At 45.8% G+C, this 25482-nt stretch overlaps 2 protein-coding genes across 5 annotated transcripts in view; one reads left to right on the top strand and one right to left on the bottom strand.

Moving 5' to 3' along the window:
• Ago1 (argonaute RISC component 1) overlaps positions 1-24728 on the bottom strand; it is a 37689-nt gene extending 12961 nt beyond the window's left edge. Inside the window, exons 1-12 of one of the 4 annotated variants that reach the window (XM_052716462.1) lie at positions 24524-24728; positions 19633-19816; positions 17252-17372; positions 16654-16835; positions 16116-16252; positions 15749-15883; positions 15528-15615; positions 14778-14925; positions 8969-9088; positions 8473-8604; positions 8214-8347; positions 2901-3085 (exon numbers count right to left, since the gene is read on the bottom strand). In XM_052716462.1, the coding sequence (XP_052572422.1) occupies positions 2901-3085; positions 8214-8347; positions 8473-8604; positions 8969-9088; positions 14778-14925; positions 15528-15615; positions 15749-15883; positions 16116-16252; positions 16654-16835; positions 17252-17372; positions 19633-19816; positions 24524-24548 (1591 nt within the window). In that variant the 5' untranslated portion in view covers positions 24549-24728. Of the gene's footprint in view, positions 1-2900; positions 3086-8213; positions 8348-8472; positions 8605-8968; positions 9089-14777; positions 14926-15527; positions 15616-15748; positions 15884-16115; positions 16335-16653; positions 16836-17251; positions 17373-19632; positions 19817-24523 lie in introns of those variants that run through there. The other 3 variants (XM_052716463.1, XM_052716465.1, XM_052716466.1) reach the window with 3 other exon arrangements.
• Positions 1982-25482, top strand: LOC128096319 (uncharacterized). The gene is made up of 4 exons (XM_052715749.1): positions 1982-2071; positions 2926-3072; positions 24515-24938; positions 25226-25482. The coding sequence occupies exons 1-4, from the start codon at positions 1982-1984 to the stop codon at positions 25306-25308; spliced, it is 744 nt and encodes a 247-aa protein (XP_052571709.1). The 3' UTR covers positions 25309-25482.

The raw sequence follows: 25482 nt of genomic DNA, 5'->3' as shown, positions 1-25482 counted from the left end.
CTAAAATCTTTTTAGATTATGGATTAGCCTATAGAAAAATGTCTGCCATAAATCAGACAGTGAAGGGAAGATGAATAGGAATCTCACTTACACAATTTAAGTAAAACATAGCCCTCTGAACAGATGAAGATAGGTCTCTTCTGTATCCCAGAATCTAATCAATACTTATATGTATAAGTCAGCTATCATTTGACTTAAAAGGGCTTATTGGGAAATGTTATCATTTTTACTATTTTCTACAGAGAAAATATTGTACTGTTTAAAATAATCTGGACTTTTGAATTATTATAACCTGTTTTTATGTTCAAGCTATCTGTGTATTATTTCTCCTACAGTTGTACATAAAATGTTTTTACATTCAAAAAAAGGACAGCTGGGCGGTGGTGGCGCACGCCTTTAATCCCAGCACTCAGGAGGCAGAGCCAGGCGGATCTCTGTGAGTTCAAGGCCAGCCTAGGCTACCAAGTGAGTCCCAGGAAAGGCGCAAAGCTACACAGAGAAACCCTGTCTCGAAAAACCAAAAAAAAAAAAAAAAAAAGGGACAAATACTATAGAATTGTATTACATGAAATATATAGAATATACAAATTCATAGAGACAGAAGGATTAGATGTTATCTCAAGATGGAGAAGAAAGGAATATAGAGCAATGATTTCCTAAGTAAAGAATCTCTGTTTTTGTGATGGAAAAGTCCCACAAATGGACAGTAGTATCAGGACATAATATCATGAATATAATAAATCAAAACAATTAATGTAATTAATGAATATCATAAATAAAACTATTGAATGAATACTGCAAATTTAATCAATGAATACCACAAATGTAATCAATGAGTATAATTAATGAATATCATGAGTGTAATTAAAAAATTAAATGATTGATTAATTAACTAATTAATTAATTTTTAAAAGGGGGGAAAAGCCAAGCATGATGGCACATGCCTTTAATCCCAGCATTTGGAAAGCAGAGGCAGGCAGATCTTTGGATGAGAGGCTATCGTAAATTACAGCCCATCCAAAAAAAACCAAAAAGCAAAACAAAAAAAGGACATATATATCCTCTAAGTAAAATGATGACAACAGAAAATAAGTATAATTTGAACTAGGTTTTGAAAGATGGAGAAAACTTTACGGGTAAGATGGGCAAAAAGAATATTCAGACATTCCAAGCAAAGGGAAAATGATGGGAGCAAAACACAACCAGAGAGGAAAGTACAATCACAGAGTGATCGTTTAAAGCGACTGCTCTTGCCAAGGACTCCTAAGAAGTTGCTTTTACATAACCAACTCAGCAAGCCTCGAGCAGTTTGGCGATCTGCCTCAGCTGGTTGACTGGTATAGGAAGGACTGGGATTGGGATCTCATTTCAAAGCAAATGACGTTACAGTACGTTTGTTACATGAACAGTACAGGAAAAAGGTGAAAGGTTACACAACATCAGGACCAAAAGTCCTTTATGCAGTACCGAATGAGGGCCAGTGAAGTTTGGGGGTTTTACTGTTGTTTTTAAAAAGTCTGATCTTTCTTCCTTGAGAAGAAAGATTAGAAAAGATGATCAATAAACCTGCAGAAAGAGAGAGAGAGGACAAACAAATGGGAACTGAAGAGAATTCAAGAACTGGTTTTAAGATAATAATAGTACTAAACCGGGTGGTAGTGGTGCATGCCTTTAATCCCAGCACTCAGAAGCAGAGGCAGGTGGCTCTTGGTGAGTTCAAAGCCAGCCAGGGCAACAGAGGGAGTTCTAAGACAGCCAAAGCTATACAGAGAAAACCTGTCCGAAAAACAAAAAACAAAACAAACAAAATACATATATCTATATCTATCTATCTATCTATCTATATATATATATATAGTTATATGTGTACATATATATGTAGTTATGTATATAACTATATATGTAGTTATATATATACACACACACATATATAATATATACACACACACATATATATATTATCATATTACAGTAATAGGTAATGGCCAAAGCAACCAAAATGAGTGAGAATATCAATAAAAGACAGATAGAAGGAAAAGGAAAGAAAATCTTAGAATACCAGGCATTCCTGGTAATGACAAAAACAGAGACAGGAAATGTATCCAGAAGTCAAAGGAAGAAGAGAACAAAACCAGGTCCTCAATCCCAGACCTGCCTGAGGAGAAAAGTAGACAAGACAGAGGGAAGCAAGCTAAGACACAAGGGCTGCTGAGGGAGTGTGCACAGAGAATGTAAAAACAACTCTTTCAAAGGGAGAAAAGCAATGCGAAAAAATGCTAAAGACATTGCAAAATTGTTGCAGTGTACTTCAGGACAGTTAATCTGCAGATGTGTACAGGCTGAGAGGCATGAAGTCCCAAAGGTACCAAAACTGGATGGGAACAAAACCAGAAGTGAAGGAAAAGGACAGCACAGTTTCTGAAGCAGGCAGAGATAAGGGAGGAAAACGGAGTAAGAGACTTACTGTCATTTGTAAAATGAGAAAGAGGAAACAAGGAGAAATGTTGCAAAAAGCCCAAGCTACTACTAGGCAGGACAGTAGCAGAAGCACCACGTGTTCAGCTGGAGCTCATAACGTCCTAATAAATAACACACTCCTAAGGGACAGCTACCCGGCCTGACCCATCCCTGTATTCCACTACCTCAGCCTGGCAGAAAGACCCTGTCACAGAGGGGCCTAGAATGGGAAGGAGTGTAACAGGTAAGTAAAACCGAATGACTCAATTGTTCAGACAGAATATTTCTCTGATTTAAAAAAACAACAAACAAACAAAAAACTGACATTAGTGAACATCTCTGGCTAAAGCCAAAATCCTCCACTGACTCCTCCCTAGAAGCCCCTAGGGGGCTGCTGTGAAACGAATCCTATCACTATCATCACTGTCCCCAGAGAACTGTACCATACACTGGCGTCTTCCCCGGCAGGATGACGATGATGAGCTGCAGTCCCGAGTAGGTGTTCTTGAGATGTCGGAACATGGGCTCCACGCTGTCCGCACCTTGTGCGTACTTGCAGAAACAAGGCTGACCCTGGATGGGCATCCCCGCATCCTTGGAAATCTTCCGCAGCTGGTCTGTGAAGTTCCTGTAGCACAAACATGGTCATGGCAGGGTGTGATAAACCCCACGGAATCTGATGGACCAAACGCCTCCATCTTGGGTGTTCAGCACTGTGAGATTCTAATAGGAATGATCCAACCACAGCTGACGTAAAAAACTACATTCATAGTAGAGGAAAACAAGACAGAGCTTGCTCAACTAGAGAGAGCACTAAGGGAGCTGAAGAGAACAGACAAGGAACCTGTGGGAATTCTCAGGGCTCTTGTCTTTCTGTGTGAGTGAGACCTGTGGATATCTGTACTCCATTACATGTCCACAGGGGAAAACACACACACACACACACACACACACACACACACACACACACACACACACACACACAGATGCCTAAGTGCAAGGCTTTTGTGCCCAGAGTAAAGGAGAGTCTACCAGTGATGAAGAACAGAAGGTGCTCAGGAAAAGATGAGCCCCCCCACTTGTTCACTAAGGAAAGGGCCAATCATTAAGCAAGCCTCTTTCCTCTGGCTGTAGGCTTTATCCTGAGAAAGGCTGCAGAGTTGGTAAAGTGGGTGGATGTAGTACAGTAAAATAACCAAGTCACATAAATATACAAAAATGAAAGGCAAGCAATTTAATTTGTAAAAATCTTATCATTTAAAGGAAAGCAATCAGCAATGAAGTGCCTGTCTGGCATGTACAAAGCCTTGGATTCGCACTCAGCACTGAAAAACTTAATTAATAGAAGCAGTAATCAAAAAAGAGAACAGAAATGAATGTTTCAAAAATATATACCACATATGTATCAATGACAGTTCAGGATGTATTTTTCACATATTTAATAAAAATATGTAAGGTAGATACAGTATATTTTATGCAAATTTAAAATCACATATACATCCTTAAAAAAATGAGTAAGAAGATTATAATTCATACCAGCAACCGCATCAGGAGAGATGAAACTAGAATGCAGGGCATCAAAAAATGTCAAATTTATATTGTTTAAAAAGAATGAAGAGCCGGCAGTGGTGGTGCACGCCTTTAATCCCAGCACTCAGGAGGCAGAGCCAGGCGGATCCCTGTGAGTTCGAGGCCAGCCTGGGCTACAGAGCGAGATCTAGGACAGGCACCAAAACTACACAGAGAAACCCTGTCTCGAAAAAACAAAAATTAAAAAATAAAAATAAAAAAGAATGAAGAAACATGATAAAACTATGAATGTGGACTATATTATTTCTACATTATTATTATTATCATTGTGCTGGCTAACTTTTCATAAACAACAAAAAGCTAGAGCCATCTGAGAGGAGGCTCAATTTTCAATTGAGAAAATGCCTTCATAAGATTCATCTGTAGAGTGGCTGGAGAGATGGCTCAGCAGTTAAGAGCACTGGCTGCTCTTCCAGAGGTCCTGAGTTCAATTCCCAGCACCCACATGGCAACTCACAACTATCTGTAACTGCAGTTCCGAGGGATCTGACACAATCACACCAATGCACATAAAACATTAAAAAAAAAAAAAAAAAAAGATTCATCTGTAGAAAAGCCTTTTGGGCATTTTCTCAATTAGTGAGTGATGTGGAAGGGCCCGGGCCATGTGAGTGGTACTAGTCCTGGGCAGGTGGTCCTCTGGAGCATAAGAAAGCAGGGTGAGCCGGGCGGTGGTGGCGCACGCCTTTAATCCCAGCACTCGGGAGGCAGAGCCAGGCGGATCTCTGTGAGTTCAAGGCCAGCCTGGGCTACCAAGTGAGTTCCAGGAAAGGTGCAAAGCTACACAGAGAAACCCTGTCTCGAAAAACCAAAAAAAAAAAAAAAAGAAAAAAAGAAAGCAGGGTGAGCAAGCCAGTAAGCAAAATAAACTCGTTCCTCCCCAAGTTGTTTATGGTCATGGTGTTTTAGCACAGCAACAGAAACCCTAACTAACACAATTATTTTGGCTTTTTTTTATAGTTTTACTATGTAGGCCTGACTGGCCTGAAATTCACTATATGTAGCCCCAGATGGCCTCAAACATGAGACAATTTTCTGTCTGTGCTGAGATTTTCAGTGCTTGGATTACAGGCAGGATGTATCATGTCCACTAGCTACATTATTTTTTTTTAAATCTTTTAAACAAACAAAAACTAATAAATAATAACATTAAAAAACCCCAGGGGAGTCCTTGCCCTGGAGGAGGTGGGAATGGGGATGGATTGGGGGGACTGCAGGGAGAGGAGGGAGGACGGGGGAATCCGTGACTGATATGTAAAATTAAACTAATTATAAAATAAAAAAAAACAAAAACCCTACAATCTACAGGTCTTAAGGCACACATACACTCATAATCCTGACATTTGAGAGTGAGTCAGGGTGACTGCCATGAGTTCGAGGCCAGCATGAGAGATAAAGAGTGACAGTGTCCCAAGAATACTGTCTCAACACCTCCACTCAAAAATGGAATGAATGGCCGGGCGGTGGTGGCGCACGCCTTTAATCCCAGCACTCGGGAGGCAGAGCCAGGCGGATCTCTGTGAGTTCGAGGCCAGCCTGGGCTACCAAGTGAGTCCCAGAAAAGGCGCAAAGCTACACAGAGAAACCCTGTCTCGAAAAACCAAAAAAAAAAAAAAAAAAAAAAAATGGAATGAATGAGCCAGGCGGTGGTGGCGCACGCCTTTAATCCCAGCACTTGGGAGGCAGAGCCAGGCGGATCTCTGTGAGTTCGAGGCCAGCCTGGGCTACCAAGTGAGTTCCAGGAAAAGTGCAAAGCTACACAGAGAAACCCTGTCTCGAAAAACCAAAAAAAAAAAAAAAAAATGGAATGAATGAATGAATAAATAACTCACTAAAAGCTAACCATTGCCTCCTGTAAATAAGAGGGCTTTAATGGTCTGTTGACAGCATTTCTTCCTTTACTCTGCTCCATACAACTGTAGTATAGTTACCAAACATTAATCAGTTGTTTTCCCAGACTTCGTTACTGACGGGTCTTTGCTTCAAGAATGAGTACTCCCTTCCTTCCCTCCAATACCAGACTGTGATCAGGATACTATGTCTAATGCTAGGAACCAAAAAGTATTCAGATGATCTAGAATGTAGAAGGCCATATCCTAACAGTGACCCAGCTACGATGATAAAGCAGACAAAATCAACAGACCTGACTATGTTCATCCATCACTGACCAATCTCCAACTCCGCAGGCCTCCGGCTCCCCCACTGTCTTTGTGAAAAGGACGCTTTTCTCTGTGCTGAGCCCTATGTCCTCCTCTACACTCGGGAGCCTTTGCTTCATTTACTTCCCAAAGTTGCTACGGTCTAGTTCTAACTTCTACTTTCTACGCATAGTCTCCCCAGAGTCTTCTCTGCATGTCATAGTTTTCATGGCTGAAAACTCAGGAATCTCTATCTTTGACCCAGTACCACGCATTAAGTGAGGTACCACTGATCCAGATCCACAGTCACGTTTTTATGCCCTGTATGTAGGTGTCACTGAGAGAAAAGAGAGCTTGATGCACTGAACTCCTCCAAACCTGAGATCCTAGGTTTATCAGTTCCTGGTAAACCCTAGAGGCCAAAGTGATAGATTTAAAAACACAAACAAACAACAAAACACCTAGACAAGGACAGGACAAAGGAGCAGAAAAGAGATAGAGCTACCAATGAGATTACTGTGGCATACAGGCAAAGAGCTGGGAGCCCTTCCAGTACAGCTACAATGCCAGACCAAATACCAGACCAGCCTAGACTAAACCTAACGGATCCAGGAAAGGAGACTAAAAAACAAATAAGGAAACAAAAAAATTCCAGTGAAGAGAAATGACAATTATGATGGTGGTGGGTCGGGGAAGGTGGTACAGGGAAGGGAGGACAAGGGCCTGGAAGGTCTGGATCCAGCAGGAGCTGACAGAAGTAATTCTATCAAAGACACAAAGGGCACAAATCTCCATTACCCTTTGTCACAACCAAAAAGGTCAGCTCTACTGACCTCCCCACTACCAGAATACGATGATCCAGTTCTCATCCACACAGCCACCGCTTAAAAGACAGCAGAAACTGAACCGCACCTTTTATGTATGTACACTTACTGGTATTTTAAGCTAACTCAATAAAAACTAAAGACTATAGGTAAAGTGTCAAGTGACATTTCTATTTATTTACTCACTTAGGTCATTACTTCTGTAATCTGTTTCATTAAGACAGACAACTGTCTTTCTCTTCCTCACTGCCATCTACTCCCAGCCTCTCAACGATGATGGATGGGCCTCTCAATTCATGTGCACCTACTTCAGGTCACTTGGATCTCACTTAACTCTGTACTGATGAGCACAGCTCAGAGGACCAGCTGCTGGTCAGATCTGATTGGATCGTAACTCCGACCCTTTCCTGACGCGCACACTTTGGACAAGTCATTTAACCTCTTCAGCCTCCGTCTCATGAAATAGTACATGTGTTGGTTTGCATGAGAATGGCCCCCAGAGGCTCACACACTTGAATGCCTGGTCCCCAGTCGGGAAAACTGTTTGGGAAGGAGGAGTGGCCTTGTTAGAGGAGGTGCCGCACTGGAAGGTGGGCTTTGAGGTCTCAAAAGCACATGCCATTCCTGTCGGCTCCTTCTCTTCCTCTTGCTTGATCAGATGTGGGCTCTTGGCTATTGCTCCAGCACCATGCCTGCCTGCCTGCCGCCATATCCCTGCCATGACTGGCCATAGACTCATCCTCTGGCACTGTAAGACCCAATAAACTCTTATTTATAAGTTGCCTTGGTTGTGGTGTTTTATTATGGCAATAGAAGAGCAACTGAGACACCACCTACTCACTACCAAGGTGAAAGAACACAAATTAGTCACTTAAGTGTAATAGTAGCATAAACATGATAGTTATTACTACCACTACTTATTACCAATTATGACAATTAGAACAATAAAATGACTCAGGCCTCCCTTAGGAGAGTCATATCCTAAAATTCATCTCTGATATAGATATGGCTCCTGAAGTCTTCTGACTACATTATGCACAGAAAAGGACAGGCAGAAATGAGAGTCAGAAAAAACACAGTAAACAGAGTTAAAAGAGAAAAGGCAGATCGCAGATCAATCTTGACCCCTAGAGATTATGAAATCAACAGCTCTGCGATCCTTCCCACCCACCCAACCCCAAACCCAACACTCTTCCATTCTTACTTGAGCACCTCTTCTCGACATTGTTTTTGGGGTGCGAAGCAGGCGATGGCCCAGACTTTGATCTCAATCCCATTGTAGAACTGTTTCCCACGCATGTCCCAGACACCTTGGTTGGGTGTAGCAATGGCCCGGTTCTAGGGACAGGCAGAGGGGGCGCCCAGGTGAGCCTCAGTAGAGCCATGTGAGGAGGGAGCAAAAGCCCCTAAGCTAGGCAGCCCAACTCCCCCCATATGCCCCAGAGATGTTGTCTGGCCCTGACCCTGCTCACCCGGCCGCCATATTGCAAGATGGGCGCCGGCAGCACTCGGCCCGTCACCTCCGTCATGTCATCCTTCACTTTGATTCCAAATTCCTGGATGTAGGGATCTAAGTTGTAGCTGGCATTCTTCATCTGCAGGGCAAAAGAAGGGGATCTCAGGAGACCAGCAGCTTGGCAATACTGCTCACGTTCTGGGTCCCAAGGAGAGAGCCCTGAAGAGAAGCTGAGGCTGCCAAAAATTAGCCCTAAAAAGGGGTGGAAGAAATAGAAAATGAAGGGAGTGGAAGTGCAAACGGGAGCTGAATTAGAACGGAGGGAGAAAGAGAAAGAAGTAGCTAAAGGCTCAAGAAGCAAGAGCAGCCCTGCAAAGCCCCAGACAAGTCCAAACAGGTTTCCTGAAGGAAGGTCTTGGTGGACCGACCAGTAAAGCATCTATGCTCCCAAGGGCCCCAGAGGCTCAGTGAACAAGCATGCATTGCTCAGCAGTCCCACTGACCAGGCGACTGATCTCCTCCTGTCTGTCTGGGGCCGACCTAGCTGTGGCCTTTATCATGGTTGAGGTCTGGTTGTCAGTCAACTTCTTAATGCACCGCTGCCCGGCCACAATGTTACAGACCTGGGGAAATGAAGGGACAAGTAGTCATGGCCTGAGCATAGCCCGTCCTTATCGAAAATGGGGAAAAGGGTTACAGTCATTGATACAAATACATGCGACCAAGAGTTTGCAATCCAGGTCTGTGATCAGGTCTCATGTTTTAAATGAGAATAATTACAATCCCACAGGGTGTCCAGGGATTAAATAAAACACTTACAGAGCTGAGCACAGTTCTGGAACACTGCTCTCAGTACATTATAGCATACATTATTATTTACTCAAGGACTAAGTACACAGCTCTTTTGAATATTAAAAACCCAATATAATATAAGCAAATCAGATTCCTATGGCAGTTCTCCAGTGGTGGCAGGAAGTATGTTGCTCCATCTGCAACCAACCAGGAGGAGCAAAAATAGCTAAAAGTTCCTGAGCCCCTGAGGTATAGAAAGTACAAGAACCATTATTTCCTTTTTTCTTTTGTGTGTGCTAGGGACACGGTGTGTGTGTGTGTGTGTGTGTGTGTGTGTGTGTGTGTGTGTGTGTGTGTGTGTGTGTGTGTGTATGTGTGTGTGTGAGGTGGGTATGCTTAGAGAGTGAACCCAGGGCTGCAAGCATCCAAAGGAAGTATTCTACTGACTGAACTGTTATCTCCAGCCACTGAAATCACTATTTCTATTGGCTGGCAGTGTTCTTTATTAGGATGAGGACCATTCTGCTACATGGCTCCTCTGTCTGTACACAAGATGGAGATTAAAAACAATGCCTAGGGGCTGGAGAGATGGCTCAGCGGTAAAGAGCACTGGCTACTCTTCCAGATGACTGGGGTTCAATTCCCAGCACCCACAAGGCAGCTCACGACTGTGTGTAACTCCAGTTCCAGAGGATCTGACACCCTCACACAGAGTATATACATGCAAAAACACCAGCGCACATCAAATAAAGAAAGAAATCTTAAAAAAAAAACAATGCCTAGTGACAAATAAAACTTGGACTTCTAATCAGGACACAGGGACAGGAAAGCTTATAATGGAGTAGAAAGGCAGCTGGTCTCAAGGAGACTTGTTGAAGTGAAGCTCTGTACTTCTAAATGATGTTACCTTGGGCTTGTCTCTTAACTGCTCTGAGACTCAACTTCTTTCATCTCAGCTATGATTAAAAACAAAAAAAAAATCACTAGCTGTCTCAAGATGCTGTGAACTCAAGAAAATGTGTAACTTGTTCTGTATGGCTGATGATGTTCTGTATGGCTGATGTTCTGTACGGCTGATGTTCTGTACGGCTGATGTTCTGTACGGCTGATGTTCTGTACGGCTGATGTTCTGTACGGCTGATGTTCTGTAGGGCTGATGTTCTGTACGGCTGATGTTCTGTACGGCTGATGTTCTGTACGGCTGATGTTCTGTACGGCTGATGTTCTGTACGGCTGATGTTCTGTATTGCTAATGTTTCTGTACGACTGATGTTCTGTATGGCTAATGTTCTGTACGCACTGGCTTAGTCCTAGCTCCCAGAGTTCACACTAAAGGAAAGCCAGGTCAAGCGCACCTGCTTTTAAATTCCACATTTCAAAGCCTACACATGAGCACCTAGAATTGTTGAAATTGACTTTCCTAAAGATGCTTTCAACTGTAGCACTCCACAAGCAGTTCCAGCTTCAGAACCCACACTGCCAGAAAGTAAAGGACTGCGGCAAAACTGGAACTCTGTGCAGTGCTGTGGGAATACAAAACAGAGACGCTGCTGTGGAAAACGGTACTGTGATTCCTCACATTAAATATATGATTACCATGGGAACCATCAGCTCCACTGCCGGTACATACTCAAGAGAAGAGAAAGCAGAGTTGACAGGTGTTTGTACAGCTTTGTCCACAGCAGCGTTATTTATAGTTGCTACTCAAGTGTCCATCAGCATTAGAAAATATGAATCAAGCCGGGCGGTGGTGGCGCACGCCTTTAATCCCAGCACTCGGGAGGCAGAGGCAGGCGGATCTCTGTGAGTTCGAGGCCAGCCTGGTCTACAGCGCAAGATCCAGGAAAGGCGCAAAGCTACACAGAGAAACCCTGTCTCGAAAAACCAAAAAAAAAAAAAAAAAGAAAATATGAATCAAATATGGTATACACATATAGAAGTGTATTACACCTTAAAAAGGAAGAGAATCCTAACACACCACAACATGGATAACCCTGAGGACATCAATGCTAAGTGAAATAAGCCAGTCAAAAGGATAAATATATGCTTATCCTTGCATAAAGGACCTAGAGGAGTAGTCAATTCCTAGAAAGAGAAAGTAGAACAGGCTGGAAAGGGAGGTTGGTCTTTAAAGGGTTTAGCTCCAGTTCCAGATGAGGAACATTTTCTGGAGACAGACAGTGATGAGAGCCGAACAACAATGTGAATGTACTTAATGTCACAGAATTCTACACCTCAGCGGTTAAAATGGTAACTTTCATGTCATGCGCAGCTGACAATTTGAAAAAGAAAAGATTGATGCAGGAATGAGCTGACCTGAACATGAACAAACAATTGTGCTGAGTCTCAGAGGCCTGAATAACTGCTTAAGGAACACAAAGACCTAGGATGGTGGCACTGGTTATTCTTAGCTCCTAGTCATGGAACTTCAAATTATCCACATTTTCTTACTTAAACCTGCCATGGGTTCCCAAAATAATTAAAATAAACCTCTCCTGACTAGAAACCGGAATCCTCATTCACTGCTGACAGGGCTGCAAACAGGAGGCAAATCTGGCAGCACTGAGGACGTTAACAGTTAGTGTAAGTTTACTCTGACGTATGTATTCAAGAGAGATAAGAACATAATCGGAGAAACAAGTCGGCGAATGCTTACAGCAGTACTTCTTTTCCATCAGCCAAAGAGCGTAACCCAAACGCCCGTCAATGATGAAGAAACACAATGATGCAGCTACAAAAAGGAACACCCTCATAGCACTGAGGGTGAATCTTGGAACAATTATGCTAAATGAAAGAAACCATTCACAGCCAGGCATGGTAGTACACACCTTTAATCCCAGCACTCGGGAGGCAGAGGCAGGCAGATCTCTGTGAGTTCGAGGCCAGTCTGGTCTACAGAGCAAGTCTCTGGACAGCCAGGGCTGCTACAGAGAGAAACCCTGTCTCAAAAAAAAAAAAAAAAGCCATTCACAAAAGGACATAGACTGTATGATTCTGTTTATATAGTTTGTCTCAAACAGGAAAATCCACAGAGATAGAAAATAGCTTAATGGTTACTAGGGACCATTAGGGAAAGAAATACAGGCTTTCTTCTGGGGGTGATAAAACATCCTGAAATTAAATAGTCATGATGTCTGCATAATTCTATGAATATACTAAGTACCACTGAATTATACATTTTCACATTTTTATAATGTCAATTATGTCTTGATAAAGCTATTAAATCTTTTTATATCCTACATCCCTCTGTCCCTCAGAAAGACCCAGAATGTCTTGCTTTAGACATTTGGTAGCTGTTCCTACTGCCAGGAAAGCTTGTCCCTGCTATTATTACAAGGATGACAGCCATAATTTGGGGCTCAGATCAAATGTCTCCTAAAAGAGGCTACTTTGACAACAATAACTCAAACTGTTCCTTGACCTCCTCACATCCTTACTTCTGTCCCTTGACCTGCTTTACTACTTTTTCAGCACTCACTACCATCTGAAACTACATTCGTGTTTATCAATTTGTTGTCTTTCTAGAAGAATACAAGTTCCATGAGAGGAGGGACCCTTCCTGTCTACTTAATTTCTGTATTTCTAGTACCTAAATCTATATATAACATATATTATGAGCTTAATAAATATTTGTTAAATAAGCAACAATACAAGTCAAGGTACATAATTATATAAATGATTCACCTTGAAAACTATTGTTTCACATAAATAACATTGTTTACAATTTCAGCTTGCAGCACATGTCAGTTTGGCTGGAACTGTCCCTACAGACCTCAGTTTATACCTCCGAGAACATACTGCCTTCACCCCCTTCCCGTGTACCAGCTGCTATTAAACAAGCCACAGCTCTTGCTTTCCTTTCCTCTCCCTTCAGTCTCACTTTCTTAGATGAGGTTCTAGAACCCTAGAAGTTCAAAAAAAGCTTGAGCTTTAAGTTTGCAGAAGCCGCCTGGCAGTGGTGGTGCACGACTTTAATCCCAGCACTCGGGAGGCAGAGCCAGGAGGATCTCTGAGTTCAAGGCCAGCCTGGTCTACAGAGTGAGATCCATGACAGGCACCAAAACTACACAGAAAAACCCTGTCTCAAAAAAACAAACAAACAAAAAGTTCATAGAAGCCCCCCAAACCCCACTGCTGGAATAAGTGGGGAGTCTATGCATGTACATCTCCAACTCTACTGTATATATGACTCTGCTTTTAGATCTTCCTAAAAGACAGACAGGTTCTGACTCAATAGGTACAGACAGAGATTCTGCGTGTTGAACACGCTCAGGTGCCAATCCTATTGCACCGCAGGATCACACACTGGACCAGAGGATATGACAGTCAGAAATTCTTCACAAGGCTTTGACTAGAGATTCAACACTGGTATTCTGTGACTTAAACAGTATTACTGTCTTCTTGTTGACTGCTATATGTCAAAGGTCTGGGAAGTACAGAGCCATGACAAGAGATTTAGGACTTCCCAGAAGAGAGCACATTAACCACTAGGGAAACAAGATTTACATTACAGGGAATCTTTGTGTCCATTTTCTTCAGAATAAGATATAATTGTATTTCTAGGTAACTCACTATCCCTAATTGCAGACAGCAGGAAAGAGAAATTAAGAGATAACATATGTGTGAATATCTGAAATCTCTATCCTGACCAATGACAAAACAATAAATGTAAGACTAGGGACAGCTCATTTGTCACAGTGCTTGCCTAGCATGACTAAAACCTTGGGTTCAATCCTCCACACTCCATAAACTGAGTGTGGTAGTATATGTCTAGAATCCCAGCCCCTGGGAGGTGGAGACAGAAGGATCAGAAGTTCAAGGTCATACCTGTCTAAATATGAGTTCATGGCCAGCCTGGGCTGTAGACTTGTTTCAAATAAATGAATGAATAAAGAATGAATGAGTGAATGAATGAATACAACGTGCCCTTCTGCCTAGCAGCCCTGAAAGAACATGAGAGCAAAGCCGGGGATAAGAAAAGAATTTAGGGGCTGGAGAGATGGTTCAGAGGTTAAGAGCACTGGCTGTTCTTCCAGAGGTTCTCAGTTCAATTCCCAGCAACCACATGGTGGCTCACAACCATCTATGGTGAGATCTGGTGCCCTCTTCTGGCCTCCAGACATACATGCAGGCAGAACACTGTATACATAATAAATAAATAAATTTAAAAAAAAAAAAAGAAAAGAAAAGAATTTAGGCCGGGCGACAGTGGCGCTCGCCTTTAATCCCAGCACTCGAGAGGCAGAGAGGCAGGCGGATCTCTGTAAGTCTGAGGCCAGCCTGGTCTACAGAGTGAGATCCAGGACAGGCACCAAAGCTACACAGAGAAACCCTGTCTCGTAAAACCAAAAAAAAAAAAAAGAATGAACTTAGCAAGTAGGAAGTCTGTATGTCACATGAAAACAACCTTAAACCTTCCCAGAAATCATCCTTCCAAACTTCAAAATGGGCAGGGGAGATTGTGACTGGCTCAGCAGACCGATGACCACTGTCAGCCGAGCCATTCTCCGGCAGCCTTACCTCCAGGGGCAAATAGGTATGCTTCTGTTCTTGCCCGACTTGTAGGCAGGGCAGGTGGGGATACTTCAGCTGAAGGTTATATTTCTGCTTGAAATACTGTGCCACGGTGCACTCCACAGTCTGTCCACTCTCCAGCTGCAAGGGAAACCTGTTTGGAGGAAGAGAAGGAAGTATCATAATTCAGCATCCAACCCCACCTCTCTATAGCCCCAGCCGAAGGCGCTGGGCCTTACTGCACCCTCTTTGGTCACTGCCACTCATGGGAAAGCAAGCGAGTGCTACAAGGCTTCACTGGACAAGCCAAAGATTTGATGGACAAGTCTGCAGCAGTCAACCGTATCTGACTCAGCTGTACTTCTAAAGCCTGAACAGAATAGATACTAAAGATAAGAGTCCAACAGCCTGGCATCAAGAAAGGGGATGGCATCTGAGGATGTTCCTACAGCTAACCCAGGGATCCTGACTTTAGCTTTTTTTCAGGAGGAAGAATAAATTGAAATGTTCTCTATTTACAGACCCAACAGTATCAGTGGACCACGCATGCTCTACAGTAAAGGTCCAAGGAGGAAACCAAGAGCTCAAGAAGGTGAAACTCATGGGGATAATCAAACAATCTGGGACTCTCATGGCTTCTCTCCAAGCACAGGTCAGTGCACGTCTTATTCTGAAGGACAACACAAGAAGGGAGTGGGTTCCAGAGCTTAGCCCTCTGCTACCGGCTGACCGTGCTCAGCAATGCTGCCAACTTACGTCTGATGACTAGCAGGGCGGCGGGTAACATTACACACGCGGTATTTCCTCTTCATCTGTCCACAGTGGGTCACTTCCACCTTCAGGCCTGAGATACACACACTACTTGTCAAGGTTGAAAGGGGTTGTTCATGGTCCCTTGCTTGGCCTCTCCCAGGAAGATTTCCTCTTAGGGTCAGAGAAGGCAGCGCTTTCCCTTCCCCATGTGAGTGGGTCCTCACCTTTTATCTCCTTGGTGAAGCGAACACGCTGAGAATCCGTGAGGGGCTTGGGTTGTTCATCTATGTTCCTGATGTCTAGGACCTCACACATGAACTCAATCACTGGCTGTGCTTTGTAGAAGGCAGTGGCAGAGACTGTAGGGACAGGGGAGAAATAGATTGCCTCAGATTTTTTCAGAAAAAAAAAAAAAAAAAGCAAGCATTACAATTTATACCCTCTTCTTTACGGGGTACCAGGATAGGGGCAGGGTGTGCCAGGGCTGCAGGAATTAGACTAGGAGTATGGCTGCAGAGTTGGGAGGGATGAGGCTGGGACTGTGGTCACTGGATTTAGGGTGCCCCTGGCTCCATAGCTCTCCCAACTCACCATCAATGTTGAGCATCATCTTCCACATGGCAGGGCGCACAGACTGGTGAAAGCCGAACCAGACCTCGCGCCCACCCCCCAGCGGGTGGTAGTAGCCCTCAGGCGGTGAGAAGAAGGAGCGGCCCACAGGGGTGTACCTGGCAGGGACAGGCAGAGAACTGGTCCCTCGGGCACAGGCCCCCACCCTGTGAGGCATCCTGGGCACGGAGGAGCCCTGGCCTGGAAGGCAGGACACCAGGGCTTTAATGCCAGCTCTGTTCTTGGGCCAACAGTAAGACTGACCTTGTACAAGTTTCTACCTTTTCTCTGCCCTGCAGGGATAGATGGAGTGAGGCCATAATAGTATCTAAGGATAGGGCCAGGGATCTAACCATCTAAATGTACATATATATATATACTTGCCTGACACATGGTAGGGCCTCAGTTTCTTTTTCCCAATGATACACTGTGGGACCTTAACACGTACTCACTCCCTCCCTCCTCCCCCAGCAGCACTTTTGCCAACACCTGCAGCCTAGGTAATAACTATACTCAGTACCTCATAGACGCCAGGTGCCTCATGGCCACATCCAGGGCTTGCACAGACTCCAAGGGCACAGGGATCTGGCCACTGACCAGGGCTTCATGCAGCATACGCCAGCTCACAATGGCTAGCCACTTGATGGAGACCTTAAAAATTCTATCTTTCCCTTCCCCAGGGATTGTCACCTCAAAGTCAACCTTCAGGACAGAAAGAAGAAAAGGGTCACTATCACATTCCCCCAGACGAGTCCTCCCGCCACACTCACTGTCCCCCACTCCACAGATCTGCCATAAGGCTTCCCTCAAGTCACCAGGGGCTCACAAACAGACCGCAGAGTAAAACACACACCCCTCTTTCCAAGGATGATGCTTCAGTGGTGGTGGCCCTCTCAACCCGGAAGAGAACCCTTTGGGTCTATTTAAGTCTGATCTTGGTCTGTTTGGGGACAGGCACACAGTACACTAAGTGTCAACCCTGAGCCATCATGCTCCCAAAATATACTTTCCAGCACAAAAGAACACAAGGCTCTCTGGACTACCAGACTCTAGCACTCCTCTATGAGCTCCGTTCCACAGCAGACCCATCCCAAGCCTGGCCTCATCCCTAGCCTTACCCTCTCATTGCCAATGGGCAGAGCTGTGACGGTGTAAATGTTCTTCTTTCCATCATACACAGGCTTGCGGTCCCCAAAGATCTGAGGCTTGAAATGCTGGACCATGTATTCCACCACCTCCCTGTGGAAGACAGATGGGCATGGGGAAGCTGAGTGGAAGCTTCAGGCTTCTGGAAACAGGTCAAGGCTCAGGCAATGTCCCGTCTACTGTGCTCACTCCTAATGTCTACTCTATGACAGTACTTCTCAAGCTTCAGCATGCCTAGGAGTCGCCAGGAGGTTTCATTAAAATCAGCTTCTGGCCGGGCGGTGGTGCCGCACGCCTTTAATCCCAGCACTCGGGAGGCAGAGCCAGGTGGATCTCTGTGAGTTCGAGGCCAGCCTGGTCTACAGAGCGAGATCCAGGAAAGGCGCAAAGCTACACAGAGAAACCCTGTCTCGAAAAACAAAAACAAACAAAAAAAAAAAATCAGCTTCTGATTGGCAGGTCTACAATGTAGCTAGAAAACCCACATTTTGACATCCTAGGTGATGCTGCCGGTCCTCAGATCACCAAGACCCTCACAGACCTTCAAGGGGAGAAGGGCTCATTCCCAGGTCTATCCTGAACCTTCCACAACCTCTAACTCCCAGTCTGTCAAGCAAAAACAAAAGGGGAAATATCTGAACTAGACGAGAAGTTAAATAAACTATAGAATGAGTTCATCTCTCCAGCTCTCTGGAGTTCCACAACTGTTTTCTCTCCATTACCATCTTTTCCCCAGTCTCACTTCTTGCGATTTCCTATTTGGTTCCCACAGTCATATTTTCAAACTCTCAGCCACCCAATTATCTGACCATTCCAGTTTCTAAACCCAAACTCTTATGTACTGTTACAATATAAAATATACAGCAGTACATTAGAAACAATGGTAAAACACATGGTTTCAATTCCAACTAGGTCAGTGCTACTCAGAAATTCATCTTGGTTACTTACGTCCTTCATAGGCTGACTATATGAAACCTTTCCCAACTTCTAACTGCCTTTTATCAAAAAGCAGCTCTAATATCAATGAAAAAAAGCACTGAACGGCAGCTAAGGCCACTTTGAGTTCCCAGACATAAACACAAACATGCTGATAGGCACCCATCCTTCGGCTAGCATTTGAAACACCCTTTTCATAGATTATATGTGTGTTTATTATTATATACATTTCATAGATTATTATATACATAATAGAACCCTATTTAAATTCATTCATTAGAGAAATACAATTCAAAATTAGAACAAGGTACAACTATCTACTTACCCATATACAAAAAAGAAAAAGAATTGGCTATACTAGGTTGGTATAAGTATATGCAATAGAACTTCTGAATTCTTGCAGGGTGGGTTGAATGAAAATTGGTTTTATTAAAATCAGCTTCTGATTTGCAGGTCTCCAGTGTAGCCTGAAAACCTACACTCTGACATCCCCGGTGATGCTACCTCTAAAAACTGACAATGTCTCAATTTAAACAGTCTTGTACCAGCTATCCACTCCTAGGATTTTATCTTACAGATATACTCACACTCAGTGAAAATATGTATCTTTATATAATATTTAATGGTTTCAATACTGTAGCAAAAGTTTAGACTCTATGTAACTATCCCTCAATAAATCAAGCAAGTTATATGGCCATTCCATGGAATATCTACGGTGCTACACAATAGAATGAGGCAGATCTTCACATGCTAGTACATACTATTTTCCAAAGTATATAGGACTGTACATTAATATTACATATGCATATGTTTATGCACACACAGAAAAATATCTGAAAATACACTCAAGATTGTTTTAAAAATGTACTAGGGACAATAATTTTTCACTGCCAATTCTTAAGGTTTCTAACTGTGAATATGGTTTTCAAGTAATAATAAAACAGTTTGATCTGCTTCTTCTAAGACTAATCCCTCCAACTATGCATCCCCCAACATCCTCCTGCCTTAGTAAGAATATCCTGCTCTTATTCCTGCCATCTCTGACCTTGCCTTTTAACCTTTCCTTCTCTACTAGCTCCTTTACCCAATCTCGTTCTTAAAAGTTGTCTACTCAGCCGGGAGGTGGTGGCGCATTCCTTTAATCCCAGCACTTGGGAGGCAGGTGCAGGTGGAACTTTGTGAGTTTGAGGTCAGCCTGGTCTACAGAGCGAGATCCAGGACAGGCTCCAAAAGCTCCACAGAGAAACCCTGTCTCTTAAAACCAAAAAAAAAAAAAAAAGTCTCTACTCATCCATTTCAACAAATGCTGGACTGTGCTAGGTACTATACTTCACTCTTATAGTGTTCTCTAGCCAACATGTTCCCTCTTTCCCTGATTAATAAATTGGATTTGGTGTCACCCATGTTCATCACTTACCGGTTGACTCTGCGAGGACACTTATCCGGCTTGATGTCCACCTCATAATGGTAAACGTCAATCTTAGGAATGTCCACCTCAAAGTAATTGGCCAGAAGCTTGATTGGTTTGCCCACAGTGCCAATGCCAGGCCGGCGAGGTGCCTGGAACACCTGCTGCAGGGGAGGCAGGTAGGCACCTGCAGCTATTAAGACAAAGAGGCCAGTGAGGACAGGGTCTAGCAATCTTCTAACTACTACAAGGCCTCTCAGACCCAGACCGACCAGGGAGTGTGGTCTCTTTCAGGTTTCTTAACCCAGCAGGGGCCTTCCTTCCACTAGCTCAGACATTCCCAGGCTCATTGGTTTTTCCGATGCTTTGCTCCATTTTGATTCTTGTTTTAAACCTTTCTTCAGTTAGGAAAATGTGTATATTAAACCTCATCAAGTAAATGTGTAATGAGTTCCTATCACATGAAGGAGAAGGGACCAAATCTGGTTCCTAGTTCACAAAACCCTTCCTTCTTTCTATGGTAGATTGAGACACCTATCTCTACCAGGTATCTGGCAGATTAGAACATTCTACTCTCTGCTAGGAGATGCTCACGTCACTCATCACCATCCAGAACACTGAATGGCATCAGGACTTTGTAACTATACCCTCTGATAATGCGAATAGGAGAAAGACCTCGAGAAAGCCAGGCTGGGGATGGCAAGGCCAGTGCCTAAGACAGGGCTAAGATGTGGAGTGCTTGGAGCTGGAGGGAGATAAAAGAAGACTAGAGGGGTAGAGAGTATCTGGAGACTAAGAAAATGAAGCGAGGCTGGCCGGGGTGGGAGAAAAGGTCAGGTCTAGAGGTCACAAGAGAAAACGGCTTGAATTGGTCAGAAAAAGGAGTGAGGGCTGCAGGTAGGGCTGGAGAGGCGAGGGATAGGGAAGGAACTGTCTAGATGGAGGATGAAGAAGGAGCAAAATAAAAAAGCTTACATGAAGAAAGAGCTAGATGCTCTGGGAAGGGGAAGAGGAAGGAAGACACTGAGTCAGGAGAATAGAAGACACTTTCCATGCTTCACAAATCTTCCCACACAGAGGGTCCAGACAGCAGGAGGGGATCAATTTCAAGACACAGGGGACTCTTGGGAAAGGGCTAGGATAGGCCAGCGTGACTGCTACTCCAGTCTTATTTTCCTGTTCTCTCTCTCTCTCTCTCTCTCTCTCTCTCTCTCTCTCTCTCTCTCTCTCTCTCTCTGTGTGTGTGTGTGTGTGTGTGTGTGTGTGTGTGTGTGTGTGTGTGTGTGTGTAAGTGAAGCCTTTGTCCTCAGCTACTATTGTTCTTGCCAGTAGAGGACCAGCCCAGGTGGAAGGAGAGAGAGAGGGATGAACTGGTCCAGAACCTCCTCCCTCAATAGACGGAAAAGACTCAGCAGCGCTGGAAAGGGGTAGGAGGGCATGGAGCGCATCTGCAGCAAGGGTGTCAGGAAGAGGCCAGAACCAAGTGTGGGAGGTACACATTTCCCAAAGCTGAGGTGCTTGGTCTCCCTCTAACCACCCATCAAGTCAGCCCCAGCCCCTCTCTGCAGAGGGAAATCCTAGTCCAACCAAAAGGCAAAGGGCCTTCAGAACCCAGCTACAAGGGAACTGAAGTACTCACACCCATCCCAGAAAGAACTGAACAGGTACTGCAGACAAGCCCACGGGCTGACGCCAAACACTCCTATCACAGACAACCTAGCCCTTTCAAGTCTCCTACTGTTCTACACACACTCCTCCCCATCCTCTACTCAGTGTTTCAAAAGAAGGGGCCATGCCTGACTTGGTCACAAGCACAGGTACTCAGTATACTCATATGAAACAAATGAACAAACACACCCATAGGCATGCCACAGAGTACACAAACATGCTCACAACTGTCCCAAACAATCCTAAACCCTGTACAGGAGAAGCGGTTGACCCCTTTGCTAGGGGGATATCTTCCCCTCCCAAATTCTGGGGCTCCATTCGCCTTTTGTGTCTCCTCGACTAGGAGGCAAATCCTGGGAGAAAGACATCACTCCCCCGCTAGCCCCCCAGAACTAGGAGCTGAGCGGAAATGATAGGGAGTGGGACAGACACTCCCCTCAGAGCTTTCTCTTCCTCAGAAACGGACAGCACACCAGTGCCTCAGGGCACTCTCCTCCCCAGGATTCAGGGAAAAAGAGGCACACATCTCCAGTTCATCCCCAAACTAGGAAGCAAGAAGGAGAGGACAACTACCTCTCTGCCATTCTCTGCCCTGGAAAGCCCCACAGCTGTCCAGCCTCCACTCCCCCACCTCGCCCTGCCCCCAGCTTTTAGACCGAGAAAGGAAGACACTTCCCCTCAGACCCAGACAGGGACAGACGGCCACTTTGTGATGCAGATGAGGGCCCCAGCACAGAGGACAAAGCTCCAGCCTAGGGGGAAAGGGGCGGGGCCCTTCCCTGCAGACAAAAGCAAGAAGGGAGGGGCCCTGAAAGTGACACTCCCCCTCCCCCATCCCCAACCAGCACTGCGAAGGAAAAGTAACAGCCCTCAAGGCCCAGGCTCAGGGTTCCTCCCCAACTCAGAGGCTCACACCATCTAAAGAACCTGACTGACTACTCAAAGGGCATGCACCCTTGGTAAGTTAGGTGGTGAGTAAGAAAAGACTAAGAGACCAATCTCTCCAAAAATATTTGTCCACAAACATTAAACACCCACATGCATAGACACAAATTACAGAATATGCACATGAGTTTAACCATATGTTCACACTTGAATGTGATCCGAGTCAGTTAATAAACATGCACTCTGTGTCAGGGCCTCCATGCACCAGGCAACTGCTGCTGCCACGGAGAAGTCGGACGGTATCTCCACCCTCCATGCGCTTCCAGGCCAGTCCACATGCCTGAACACACCTGCACATTGAAGGCACATCTGGACATGAGCAACACTCCTTAGTTTTGAGCTTCTCAGAACAATACTTCAACATCTTCCAAGAGAACAGTGTTACTGCCCGGTCCCAGAAGGAAGCAGCTATGGAGTCTCCATCAGAGTTCCCAGCCTGAATTTCGATTACATCTTTTGATGAGGCAAACCCTATGCCACTAACATTTTCCCAATGATACAGCTGACTGTCATGCACCAGCCCTTCACCTAGAAGCTCCTTTCTCGTAACAAACAAATCCATTTCCCCAAAACTCACTAGACAGTCATCAAAATAAAGTCATTAGTAACCTAGGTCCACGAATCTTCATCAGCGTGTCTGGACGTGGGTGGCCTAACCACGCTACTCTAGCCCACAGGTTGTTGGTAGCGGTCTCCAACCAAGAAAACTAGAATTAGCACTCTACCTTACAAGGCTGTTGTTTGTGTTTGGAGGAACACAGTCACTACAACACACACATCACAGATCATTGAATCAGAGACTTGGCAGAGTTTTAAGATCAATACCATTGGCCTGAAAAACAAAGATGTTTCCCACAATCTTTAAAAAGTAATCTAGACAAAAATCCTGGGGCCATCCCCACACCAGATGGAAGGAGGTAGTGAGAGATATCCTAAAGGATTATGGGTCCAGATTGTCCTTTCTACTACAGGGCAAGAGACCTAGAACACCAAAGGTATCCTAAGTCTACAGTCCATCCTGAGGACTCCAGTCTTCTCTGGGCAGCCCTGCCTCAGTTTCTCCTCTATTCTTATCTACTCTTCTCCTGACTATAAATAGGAGAAAATAAGTTAGGGCTACTATCACGGTCAATGCTGGAATCATGCCCCCACCCCCAACAACTTGTTTCTATCAGACAGACTAGCTTGGTAACCTTGGGTCTAATGACATGCCCCTGATATGGAAGAAGATCCACTGGGAAACAGGCGTCACAAAAATATAGAGAGATTACACTGTAACATAAAGAGCCAGTTCAAGGAAAAGGACGCTATCCTTGGATTAAAAGCTCCATTTCTCCTCAGTAGTGGTCTAAAAACTTGAAAACCATGTGGGCCTGGTCTCTCAGTGACCAACACTTTTCTAAGGCCTATCTTCAGGGAGAACCAGCTCCCAAAGCATGGCTTCGGTCCCAGTCTTTCCTCGTGTGGCAGAAAAAGGCACTCTGGCAGTTTACCCCAGCCCATTCTTTGGCAAACTGCTACTGCGGGGCTTAAGGACCAAGTGTCAGAGACCCCAAGGCAGAGATGAAGGCAATTTCCATTTGTACTCTGCCAACAGAGTCTAAGAGAATGCACACATCAGTGCGCTCCTTTTCCCAAGCCGAACAGGGCAGAGGAGGGGTAGGGGTATTCAAACAGCCACGCCCCCACCACATAGGGCAGCCCTTTAGGCTGGTACCTCCGCGCATGCTCCCGCGCCACCACTCAAGTCCCCAGCCTAAGGGGGAAATCCCTGGGCTAGATCCCCACCCACTGCCCCCTGACCCTCACCCCCGCTTCAGGCCCAGCCAGGGCGGAGCACAGAGCCCAGCTCTGGCGCCTTCTCCCTAGAGACATTAGCTTAGCCCAGCCCCACAGGGCCGAGCCCCCGCCCCTGGCAGGCGGTAGTTCCAGGCCCATCTGTGTCGCCCCCCTCTTCTCCTGGACACCTGGAGCCCGCCCCCCTGCCACCTGCCGGGCCTCCCCATAGGCCTCCCTAGACCTCACGGAAGGACTCGGGTGCATTCAGGCCCTTCTCCCAGATTACTTCCCACCCTCGGGACTGCATACTGCTTCCTAGGACAAACAGCCCGGGTCTCCGATCTTCACATGGCTCTCCGCCGGAACTGCACACAGCCCCCTTCAAAATGGGGCCCCCCATCCCCTGAGAGCCCCTCTCCTCACTCTGGAACCATGCTTTTCCCGCGGGAGCCCCCCCCCCCCCCGGGCTTTGGAACACACACCGCTCCCCGCTCCCCAGGGCCCTTACCTGCTCCCGAGGGTCCCGCTTCCATCCCATATACCCGTGTGGAGGACAGGCGGCCGGGAGACTGAGGAGTCCAGCGTGAGGGGCCTAGGTGCCTCGCACTTGCACTGCTCGGGCTCCCGGGCCGGGCTCGGCTCCCCCCCGAAGCCCGGCCGCTCTCGCCGTCGCCCCCGCAGCCTCCGTTGCCGCCGCCGCGGAGCCTGCAGCAGCTCCCCCTGCGAGCGCCGAGTAGCTGCCAGTGCGCAGGCGCGACCGATGGGCCCAGGGGGCGGACGGGAACGAGTCAAGCGGGGCGCTCGACGGCAACAAAGGCCAATGGAGAGGGGCGGGGGCGCGGGGCCCACGCAGCGGCCCCTGGCGGCCACCCGTGGCCGTGCAGCCTGGCGGGAGGGCTCCGGTGGCGGAACCGCGCAGTGGCGTAAGTGGGGCGGGGCCGGGCGACACCCCTTCCCCAGCTGCAGCCTGGGGCCCTGTCTTTTCCCTAAACAGGTCCCTGGGAACCTACCCGCAGCCCCCGCCTTCGGCACAGAGCCTGTTCCCACCTCACTCCCCGGCCCTCTTCCCCCCCAACTCCCCATCACCCCGGGGGCCCTGCCTCCCACCTCTCCCAATCACCCTCATTCCTTTAAGTCTTGACTGCCTCTGCGAAGTCAGTATTTCTGCGTCCCTAGTCGCTGATCTCACTGACGCCACCCTCTCTTCCAGGCCGCGTGCAGGGCGCTGAGACCATAGACGTGCTAGAGACCTTGCCCACTCTGGAAGATGTCACAGTTTCAACTCAAGTGTAGAAACAGAGCTCTCTATCTGCAGGACCCAGGAAGCACCTGCCTCCACTTTCTCATCTGCAGAATTTTGCTCTTACCAAATCACTTCAATGACGTTTTGTGTCAAAACCCAAAGGCTAATTTTCCATTATTTCTCTGCAGCATTTGACACTATGCATCTTTTATTTTTTAAGACTT

Source organism: Peromyscus californicus, unplaced genomic scaffold, assembly GCF_007827085.1.
Source record: "Peromyscus californicus insignis strain IS unplaced genomic scaffold, ASM782708v3 Scaffold_5__1_contigs__length_169319896, whole genome shotgun sequence".
NCBI lineage: Eukaryota > Metazoa > Chordata > Mammalia > Rodentia > Cricetidae > Peromyscus > Peromyscus californicus.
The sequence above is the reverse complement of the archived record's forward strand: the minus strand, read 5'-3'. Positions and strand labels throughout refer to the sequence as shown.